This window comes from Anser cygnoides, chromosome 15, assembly GCF_040182565.1.
Source record: "Anser cygnoides isolate HZ-2024a breed goose chromosome 15, Taihu_goose_T2T_genome, whole genome shotgun sequence".
Lineage (NCBI taxonomy): Eukaryota > Metazoa > Chordata > Aves > Anseriformes > Anatidae > Anser > Anser cygnoides.
Window position 1 is genome coordinate 13,504,576 of NC_089887.1, and position 11,150 is coordinate 13,515,725.

The window sequence follows — 11,150 nt, forward strand, 5'->3', positions numbered from 1 at the left end:
CAACATTTGTTTCATGACAAAACAACATTAGCGTGGGCTGAAGAGGAGCTTGCATCTGATTAGACAACAACCGTGTTGCTTACAGGATCGGCTACAAAGTGGTGATAACAAATCAAACAAAAAGGAGATAATCAGCTGCTGTAAAGTTGAGAAGCAATAGCACGCTGCCCATAGTCACAGCATCGCCCACGCCATTTTCATAAATATTGCCCCTGGAGCTGTTCCGAGCAAACTCAAAGAAATCAGGGATGTTCACAGACAAGCCTGAACAGAAACACGCTGCCAAAGTTACTGGTGGAGAAGCACCCAACCTCCCCAGCTGCAAGCAGCCCCCGGTGCCGGGTGCCCCCCCCCCCCAAACCAGGAGCCTCCCTGCTGGGTGCCCCAGCATGGCCCCAGGCAGTCCGAGATCCAACCAGCAGCTAAAAATCCCAGTGCTCTAAAGCAGCAGACTGGGAAGAAGCTGGGGGTGCTTTTGGAGCTGCAGCATTCCACAAAGACATGCTCGCGACCAAAAGGGTGAAGGATTTCCTCAATGGCAGGACCCACACGGTGGCATCCATGCAACGTCCCAGCCGGGGCTGCGGTGACCCCACAGCGCAGTGGGAGGGCAGTGACAGCTCCCACTGCCCCAGGGACCTGCAGCCCCCCGTGCGGCACCACACAGCTCCCAGCCACCCACCAGCACGGGGAGGATGCCAGAGGGCTGCCGCCAGCTCGGCGTGGTGACACAGCTCCCCAAGCCCAGGTTTCACACCAACCTCTCCATCCCATTGCCCGGCAGACCCCAGGGCTCCTCCATCCCCTGCCCCAGGGCACAGGGCAGGGAGGTGGTCCCGGGGGGCTGCTGGGGGCAGCTCCTGCTTCCATCACAGCCCTGTGCCCAGCCCAGTGGTGCTGGGTCGCCGTTCACCAAGCCCATCCCTGTCGGAATCAAAGCCTGCTTGTTTGTCCAGAGATGGCGAAGCAAGCAGTTCCTAAAACCGAGGACATTTCACTGCTTGATCCCTCTGCCTGCAGAAGGAAGAGCCTTAAGCCCAGGCAGGATGCATTGCCTCAGCCTTCAAGGAGGAAAACCCCCTGTCCCCCAGGGGAATATAGCCAGCACCAGCCCCCAGACCGAGGGGGGATGGAGGGGCAGCTCCCCTGCTAGCCCAGCTTCTCAGGTCTTCAGCTGCTTCTGCCACCCTCCCCTGAACTTCACCCCACTCGTCCGCACCCTTCTTGGCCAGTGGGTTTCTTTTCAGCACGAGGGATTCATCTCGGAGAACTCTCCCTGATGGACAGGGGCTTCTAGAGGGAGCTGATCCCACCTGAAGACAAGCAGCAAGCCAGCGCAGGTTGGGCATTTCGGGGGGACGCTCCTCTCCCCGAGCACGTGTGCCCGCAGGCAGCCCCCTGCGCTGATGCTGCCCGAGGTGCGGCTGCAGCCAGGCACCGCCGGGAGGACAGGCCCTGGGCTTGGCTCCAGCTGACAAGGAGAACGTCCCCTGGGCTCCCACCCGGCGGGGGGTTTGCAGGCCTGGAGAGGCCAGAAGGACTCGATCACGGGCAGAGCTCCCCCCATGGCCACACAGCTCTCCCCGTGCTGCTTCAAAGCGCTTCGGTGGAGGGAAGGGCAAAAAGGTCTCTCTAATTACCGCGTCCTGCAGCAATTAGGGAGAGGCCGTTCCAGGCAGCAGCCAGGTCCCGCCTGGTCTGGCGAAGCTTCCTGGGGAAGATGTTTGTGTCGGGGCCTCCCGGCACCTGCTCCGGCCCGCAGGCACCGGCCAGCCAGCGGGGTGCATGCCGCGGGGCTCCAGCGAGCTCACCCCGCTGTCACTGCGGCAGGTGTGGCAGCCTGCCTTCCTTCCTTCCTCTTCCTCACCACCCACGGGACAAGGATGGGCCGCTCGCCTGGATGGGAGCACGGGGATTTGTGCTGCAAAGCACAGCCTGTGCTTGAGGACCGGCTCACCGCCCCAAACCCACATGCTCACGGGAAATCACGAGCCCTGCTGCATCTCAACGCACTGAATTTCATCAGAGGAAGAACCACCCCCCAGGTTTGCCCAAGCTTTAGCTGGAAGGCAAAGCGGAGGCCGGCAGGAACCCTTCAGCCACTCCACAGCAGGCGAACGGGACCTGCAAAGGGTTAACGGGATTACGAGCCTCCCTGCCTTGCTAAATCCCCTCGGTCACAGGATTGGGCTGGTTATAAAGTTATTAGCAGGGGAAGGATGCTGGTGGCCGAGCAGGCGGTGGAGCACTGCCACTGCCCCCCTGGCGTGGAGGAGAGGGAAATGAATTGGGGAAGGACGGTAGGAAACCAGCCCAAGTGAACCCCAACACACCCCCAGTGAACCCCAACGCACCCCCAAGGAAGAAGAGAGAAATAAAGAGGGGAGGGAAGCAGCTGGCTGCTGAGAGATGGGAAAGCAAAGCCTTTGGGAAGAGATTCCCCTTGTGCGGGTCATGCCACCGCACCTGGATTGCGACAGGCGCTGGTGGAGATGCAGCCCTGGCAGCTCCCTGCTGCCAACAGCAGCTTGCACAGGGCTTGGCTCCATCCTCAAGCATCCCTGTGGTCAAACACAAAACCTGATCCGGCACAAAAACCCTTTAGCAAGGCTCGCTTACAGCCCCTCGCATCCCCTGGAGGAACAAAGACAAGTGGGAGATGCCGGCAGCATCAGCACCAGGTCAGGGAGCTGAGAGAGGAGCTGCCGGGGCCGTCACCGCGCCGGCTGACGTCCCACCGCCACACCATGTTTATCAAATCCCTATTCCAAACTCTGCAAAATTAATCTTTTAATCAGCGGCCATATTTATCGGTGGGCTGGGGAGGTGTTATCTCCCCGCCATCTGCTCGCTGCAGAGCCTGACAGCCCGGCGCCGGCCCCACGCAGCCGGAGCCCGTCGCGCGCAGGGTCCGGCCCCACGCACAGCTCCCCACGGCCAGGGGCACGAAGCTGGGGAAGGTTTGGACCCAGACCCCAATGCACGAGCAGATTTCTTGTGTAAAAGACAGCTTTTGATTGTAGAAAGTCAAATTAAAATAATTTTGATCTTGGTGGGCCCAGATGTCCCACAGAGCCGGGGGTGCTGTGGGAGGGGGGAGCTGTGCTGCCCCGAGCTCCCCACCCCACTGCAGCCCCATTCCCTCTGAACCCAGGGGTGGCACCAAGGCGGCAGCGCTCCCCCAGACTTGCCCTGCAAGGTCAAGCCCGTCCCGTGTTACCACCTTCCAACCAGCAACGGATTCTGCCTTTTCTACACCCAAAAGCAGCAGGGAAGCATCAGCTCCTGCACAGTGCCCCACAGAGCCTCCTGGGGGAGAAGGAGCCATCACCCCAAGGCGCTGCCCTCACCAGCCCACCCACGTCCCCCACGGGGTGCTGCCATCCCATGCACCCCCAGCACCTCTCATCCCTCACCTCAATAACCTCCTTCAGCAGGAGACGGCTCGTGCCCCAGAAACATCCACGGTCCCAGGTGCCTGCAGGCTCTCCATCCCCATGGGGGACACCTGGGCTCGACCAGCCTGGGAAGCCTGCACAGAAGCTCGGGGTGGCCCCAAGAGCCCGGCGAGTCCCTGCTGGTCTGGATCCGGCCCACTGACCCCCCAGTTAATCGGCTAAAGCCGCACGATCTGAACCCTGGCCCTGGCTGCGGCGGCGCTCCCGCTGGCTCCAGGCTGCCCTACATAGACATCTGCAGCCGCCACCTCCCGGCCCCCGCACCCAGCCCAGCACCAGGCTCAGATCCTGCACCTGCCGCCTGCCCGGCGCCCCTGCCCCTTTCCTTGGAGGGCTGGAGGGGGAGCACTGCAGCTCTGCCCCCTCCACCCAACATTTGGGGCTGTCGCTGCCACCCCCAGCCCTGCCCTGCCTGTGCCACCGGTGCTGACCTGCCCCACGGAGCAGCACGGGACGGACACGCTCCCTCCGAGCTCGGCACCACAGGTACAGAGAGGAAGAATCTGGATGGGAAACCCCAGCGCTGGGGCTGCAACAGGAGCAAGAGCATCCACAGCATCTGCAAACAGCCCCAGGTGCTCCCCCCCCAGCTGCTGCATGCAAAATAAATCCCCTCCCCGCCCTCACTGGTGCCGGCCTCACCTGGTGCTGGCTGCTGGGTGCCTAGGGGCAGCGTCACCCTTGGGTGCTGAGGTTCTGGTCCTGCCCTAGCCCCATGGCTTCAGGGTCCCCCCGCAACCCTCTGCCCTCTGGAGAGGGGCTCCCACCACCAAAATAAATGGAATTAAACCCTAAAAAGCCACGAGGTCGCGGAGCGCATCCCTGCGTGGCCTTAACGCCACTCCCTAAGACCAACGAGCCAACGAGCGCGGCCCTGTGCTTACCAGTAAATGAGGGAAAGCCCATCGAAGTGCTCCAGGTCGCGGCCAGGGGGCTGCAGGTAGGACATCATCCGGGGCCCTAGGGCTGCCGCTGCCGGCTCCCGCTGCCCGGGGCCATGGGCTCAGAGCGCCGGCGGCCGGGCGCTCGGCACGGCTCCCAGCTGCCGCCGGCCACATCTAATCCCAGGCGGGCGGCCATGTGATCGCCCCTCTGCCGGCTCCCCCCTGCTAAACCCCGCTGATGCCTCCCGCTCCCCTGCCCACAGCTGCTGCTGATCCCAGCAGCTCTGAGCCCACCCAGAGGCTCCCCAGGGTCTGAGGTGCTCAGCACGGCACGGCGTGGCACAGCGCGGTATGGCACGGCACGGCATGGCACGGCAAGGCATGGCATGGCACGGCGTGGCACAGCGCGGCATGGCACAGCACGGCATGGCACGGCGTGGCACAGCATGGCATGGCATGGTATGGCATGAGCAGCGTGGCACGGCATGGTTTGACATGGTCTAGCATGGCACGCCGTGGTTTGGCATAGTATGGCACGGCGAGCATCTCCATGTGCAGCATAAGCACAGGGTGGGTGCCAGGAGCCCTGCGCTGCAGAAGCCGGGCAGGATGCATTTTGCTGCCCCCCCCAGTTCGCTCCCCCCTTCGCTGCACACTTGGCTGCGCCATCGTTGTAATTACACTGCCGGCACCCGGTGTTTCACATGGTGCCCAGCGCGCCGAGCTCCTTAAAGCCGATTGTAGGCATCCCTGAGCTGCATTAGGGCTGGGCCGCAGATGTGTGCGCCCAGCACCTCCTTCCCAGGCACTGCCGAAAAAAAATAAAATAACAATACCTATATTATTCAGGGCACAATTGTTGCATGTTTTTTCCCCCTGTTAAAGGTTGGCAGGTTGTAACTGAGGAAGCAAACCCCCTGGGACTGGAAGGAAAGTCCTGGGAGAGAGCCGAAGTGGGCAGGTGGGAGCTGCGCTGTGCTGCAGGTCGGACGGACAGACAGCAGGACAGACGGACAGCCTTCCCTCACCACGTTCAGGGAGGCAGAGAAGACCCAAATGAGAATCCCCGTGCCGCCTGATGCTCATGCAGGTATTTTGCTCCTCTCCCTCCAGCAGGGAGGTGCAGCCAGCCCAGCCCGGGGCAGCGTGGGCCGGGAGCAGGCGAGTCCCGGGGCTGGGAAACGCAGCCGCTGGTCCCTGCGATGCGCCCGCGCCTGGGGAGAGCCTGCGGGTGCTGCTCTCGGGCGCTATCGAAGCAGCCCGGAAGAAGACGGCGAATTAAAGGCTTGTCCCGCTCAGCATCCTTTTCGAGTGACTGTGCAGGATGTGCCCGAGCCAAAAGCCTTCTTGCCTGACAGCTCCCGGCTCAGTGACAGGTGCTCTGGCAGGGTGCATCCCCCGCCCAGGACAGCCGCCACCGCCGGGGCTTTGTCACCACGTCACCCTCGTGGGCGGGAGGTCAGTGGGGTGCCCTGGGTTACACCCACAGAGGAAACCTCCCCAAAGTTTCTGGGTGAGAGGCACCACGCCTGGCACCGAGATGAGCCCCGTGCCCTGTGTCTCTGCCCGGCATGCAGTGTCCCCAGCGGGATGTGGTGTCACCCTGACACTGGCCCAGAGCCTGCAGCCGGGAGATGGAGGGAGAAGCTTTTGGTAAAAAAAAAAATAAAAAATAAAAACCATGCCAGGCCATGAGAAGTGCAAAGAATTGTCTTCTTCTGGGCTGCTCACTGCCAACCCAGCCTGGCAATGCTTGAGACCTGCCCTGGGATTTCCCACCCTGCCCAGGGCCATCCCTCTGCAACGCTTCCCCAAGCTGGCAGGGACATCCTGGGGACAGCCCCCTTGTGCTGGCAGGGACATCACGGGGACAGTCCCCTTGCCACCAGCCGCACAGCCAAGTCGGGCTTTGCTCCAAGCCTCACACAGCCCCACGTGCAGCGGGCAGACAGATGGACACTGACCCTACAAACCAGTGTGGGGAGCGGTGGGCACCCAGGGAACAGCCGTGCCACCATCGGGACACCCCAAGGTTCGCCTGAGGTCCTCGACCTCCCCAGCCCGGGGACCCCAGGCGGGGCATGGGGCGAGCGGCCGCTCCCAGGGCTGTCGCAATTCGGGGCCGGGCGGTGCCGGGCCTGCTCCACGGGACCGGTTCCTGCAGCTGGGAGGGGATGGGCGATGGCAGCAGGGTTTGCCGAAACCGCTCGGAGCGCGGTTCGGCGGGCGGGCACAGCGGGTGTCGGGGTGCTGCGGCCGCTTGGGGCAGGGCTGGCCTCCCCAGCTCGCCCGTCGGGATTGTCAAAGGCAGTGTCACCCCCCCCGGGACGGGCAGCACCCAGAGGCCGTGGGGACGGCGACGCCACTGAGGTCCTGCCCTGGTGCCAGTGGTCCAAGGCACCCGGTGTCCCGGGGCAGCACTTCCACCTGCCTCCTCGCAGGGTGCCCGCAGGGGTGCCCCATGGATGCATCCCACCCACGGCCCCCCCAAAACGTGCCGGGGAGCAAGGTGCTGCCCTGCCCCGTCCGCCGAGCGCTTCCTCCGTGGCGGAAGCTGAGCATTACCTCCCTCGCCCATCAGAGGCAGCTGCTCGTGGGTGCACCCCGTGTGCATATTTGCACAGATGCAAACATTACACCCCGGAAATTCCCAGCTTTTACATCAAAGGCCTGACCTTTCCAGCATCTTCTGCAGGGCTCAGAGGCACAGGGCTCACTCCTGGGGTCCGGGGCTGCAGCACCACACAGAGGGGACACGAGGGTCCCCACACACGGAGTCATTTCCCAACCCCTGTCCTCATGCATCCCCCTCAGGCTACAGCCCAGTGCAGAAGCCCCCAACCCCTCCTCAGAGCCCATTTGGTGCCTGGCACAGGTGGCACCAGCACCCTCTGGTCCCCCTGCACCCAAAGCCACCACCCCAGAGTGCTCGGGTGACAAGGTGGGTCCCTTGCTCCTTTCCGAGAGGGCGAGGAAGAGACAAATGTAATTTATTCCCTGCTGCATTTTCAAGCCAAATGAGTCAGAGCCACAGCTACACACGCTGCTTTGTTTTTCTTGGCTGATAGCGTTCGCTTTTGATTCATGTTTGTTCAATATTTAACTCTCGTGGTGACACTTTGGCTCAAACCAGAAGAAGCCACTTCCCACCACCACCCACGCTGCCAGGGCAGGAGCTTTGCTTCACACGGGAGCGATGCACTTGTTTCATTTTATTTGCTTCTTGCAGCTTGATAAATCCCCGAGCTTGCTCCTGCGGGCACCACATCAGATCGGGGCCGCGAGCCCCGTGGGAGGCTCAGAGCAGCCGGGCTGGGGAGCGATTTCGGAGCAAAAGCAGCCTCCAAGGGGGCTGAGCGAGGTTTCGCCCCATGCTGGGCCAGTGAGGAACGGGACCGGCCGCATTCCTGCCCAGGTGGGAGCCGGCAGGAGGAAGCAGCAGCACGGAGGTGTCCCGGTGCCCTGCAACCCCGCACGGGAACTCCCTGCAACCCCAAAGACACAAAATGGCTCGGCTGGCTCCTCCGAGCAGGGCTGTCAAAAATTTCCACCCAGAAAATAAATTAGGTTTTTGGCTGGTCCAAATTTTTGTTTTGTTCCACCGAGTGCCTCAGCCTTTGGAAGAAATTTCCAAATATTTTGGCCCCTACCTCCTCATCCTAAGCGAAGTACTTCAGCCTCGGAGAAAACTCTGAATTGGGAAACACCACCGAAAAGCCCCCCAGGGCTGAGCAACTCTGTGGGGGAGCTGGGTCCCTGAAATGCCTCAGCACCTCAGGGCGTGCTGGGGCCACAGAGACTTTTGGGGTGCACAGGGAGGGAGAAGACACTGCCACTATGCTTCGCTGCTGGCTTGAACCCCCTGAGACCCAATCCTTTCCCAAATTACCCACGGATGTGCTTGCATGGGATGGGGCAGGACGGGATGAAATGGGGTGGGATGCAGTGGGACGGGCAGCCCTGGCACTAGTGTGTCAGCAGGGGACCAGACAGAGGCAGCCAGGAGCCGCCTGTCCCAACCAAGCCCCAATTTCGGGGGGCTGGTGCCCACCCCGCACCCTCATCCAGGGCTGGCGGTGCTGGGCACGGCGCAGGGTGGAGAGGCGAGGGCTCGGCAGGGCGTGGGAGCCGCTCCGGAAAAGGGCTTGCCAAAAAATGCAATCGCATTGCACAAAACGTGCTCCTCTCCCGCTCCCCTCCCGCGGCGGTGGCTCAGGAGCTTCTCACCCCGGTTAAGTCAATAGCGCCACGCCGCTGCCCCCACCGAGGCGCTCGCTGCGCGTTTCAACCTGCCCCGCGGCGCGGCGGGGACCAAGCCCTGTCCCCAGCTCCTCGATGCTCAAGGGGCTTTGGGGGATTTTCCTTGTTCTGCCTTTGGCTCTCACCAGGACCCCGGGGAGCACCAAAGCCTTCCCGAGTGTGAGCACATCCCCGGTGCCCCCCTTTGGCATCACCAGCTCCAGTTTTGTCCTACTGGTGTCACCTGCTCCTAACACTGGGGCTGGCACTGGGAGCTGGTGGGGCACGGGGCTCAGCGGGGGCCAGTGCATCAGCAAAGCAGCAGAAAGGCTCGTTTGCAAAACAAACGCTGCGTTTTGATGGGCGAAAAGCCTCTTGGGGATGAAACCTCGGCACTGGGGGTGCTGTGCTTGGGCAGCTCGTGCTGCGCCCGGCACCGTCCGGAGGCAGCGTGGAGCGGGCAAAGCAGCAGGCGCGTCGTGTGTCCCTGCTGGCAGAGCTTGGTCCAAGGCATCAGAAATGATTGCTAGAGCTGCGAGCACCCCAAACCGCGGGTCTCACGTGAAGCTCAGCTCTGCCGAGCCCAGGTGAGCGGCGCAGGCAGAGGGCAGGCAGAGCAGTGGGCTGGGAGCCCATCCCCCCCACGCGCCGTGCGGTGCGGCTTTGTGCAGCACCTCTGATCCCGAGCCAGCATGAAGGCGAAACACCGGGGCAGTTTACACAAGCCCCAGCTTTCCACTCCGGCGGAGTTTCTCGCCGCCCGCCGTTTCACCGAGCAGCTGCAATTTTGCGGCTCTCAAGGGCATTCGCACACAAAAATGAGCCACGCCAGAGATGTGGGGAGATTAGGAGGATTAGCGCTGCGGAGCTGGCGCAGGAGGTGAGGAGGAGACGCAGGGCAAAAACCCTCCGGTAGGCAAAGGCATTTCCCCTGGCTCTGCTGAAGGTGTAGGAGCCCTCGTGGTTTAAGGATGCCCTTGGTTTAAGACCAAGAGGTCTCCGGGGGGCTCGTGGCTGGCAGGGGAGAGCTGGGAGAGGAGCGACTGCTCCCCGCGTGGATGCATTGCCGCATAATGTCAAAAAGCACGAGCACCAGAAAGCATTTCTAGAGCAAATAAAGGCAGGCAGGACTTCATGTGGTTAAATACAAGCTGGAGGACTGGGTGACTGCCACCTCTCCTCCCCCTTGGTTCAGGGTGGGACCTGGGGCAGGGGACCTGGGCACTGCCTGGCTGGGCACGGAGATGGTCCCAGCCTCTGAACGAACCACAGGCAGCACTTGGCAAATCCCCCCAAAATATTAAAAATTAAAAATAAATAGGGAAAACCTGATCTGCTCCTTGGTGCAGGTAGGTCCTTCTCCAGGCCTGTTTTCGGCCCCACAGCCTGGCACCTCTCCCAGGAGGAGGAGGAGGAGGAGGGGGAGGAAGGACACAGCCAGCACGATCCAGACTCCGCCAGGGGCCCGGGCAGTGGTGGTGTCCCCACCTGCAGAGACCCCACGCAGCTCATCACAAGGCACCGCAGCCCAGCACCCTCAAACCCCATCCCCCAGGGATTTGGGGAGCATCCACCTGCCCCATCCTCACCCCAGTGCAGTCCGGCCGCCCCCCAGCCTCATGCTCACGCACTTGCCTCGTGCTGTCACCGCCAACACCCAGCCCAGGTGGGCAAACCCAGAGCCGTGCAGGGGCTCCTCGTGTGCCAGGAGGGCGAGCGGAGGCTCTGGGCTCTGCCAGAGCGAGTGGCCCCGCAGCTGAGTGACGTGATGTGAGCGGGGGATCGGGATCAACAGGTCACAGCATGCACTGACGTGCCCCCAGAAAGAAAATCAGCAGAGGATTTGGGGCTGGTGGGGAAGCTACAAGGACGTATTCAGCCCTTTAATCCCACATGGGCACAAAATCCCGGGATAAAAAGGCCAGAGCCGCTCCTAATTGCTGGCTGCTGTGCACCCGCGGGTGGGTGAGCAAAACCTCTTGGGTGGCCGGGGGCAGCCACCCCACCGCCCTCGTGCCCGCTGCGTGGGCACAGCCCTCGGGAAGGGTGCGCTGGCCCAGGGCACCCACGGCCCCGCTCGGCGCAGCCGCCGGCCCCGGTGCGCCCCGAGAACCGCAGCACGCGGCGGTGCTGGGGGTGGTGAGTCCCAGCCTCCATCCGCAGCCCACCAGTGGGGAGGGAAGCAGGGGCTGCATAGACGGAAAGGCGGCCAGCGGGGCGAGGGGGGAGATTGTGCCCCTCGGCCCCGCTCTCTGCGACCCCACCCGCAGCCTGCCCCCAGCACAGGGACACGGCGCGGAGGCCACGAGGATGCTCAGAGGCCGGAGAACCCCGCCGCGAAGGGAGGCTGCGAGCCGGGGGTGCCCTCCCTGAGGCCTTCGGGGGGAAGGGGGGGGGGGGGGGGGCTAGGGGAAAGCCGGGGAGGCCCCCCGGGGGAGGGGACCGCGGTGACGGGGCGAGGGGCGACGGCTGCGAGCTGCCGGCGGGGAGCCCCCGCCCCGCCCCGCCCCGGGCCGGCCCCGGCCGTGCCCCTCGCCCGCCGCCCCGGGGGGGCAGGAGGCAGCCTCCA

The 11,150-nt window shown here is 63.3% G+C and overlaps 1 protein-coding gene across 1 annotated transcript in view; it reads right to left on the reverse strand.

Annotated features, from left to right (window-relative positions):
* Positions 1-4,042, reverse strand: part of LOC106046349 (syntaxin-binding protein 4-like) — a 42,431-nt gene extending 38,389 nt beyond the window's left edge. The window contains exon 1 of the mRNA XM_066977726.1: positions 3,890-4,042. Coding sequence (XP_066833827.1) covers positions 3,890-4,017 — 128 coding nt within the window. The 5' untranslated portion in view covers positions 4,018-4,042. The remainder of the gene's footprint in view (positions 1-3,889) is intronic.
* Between the last annotated feature and the right edge of the window lie 7,108 nt (positions 4,043-11,150).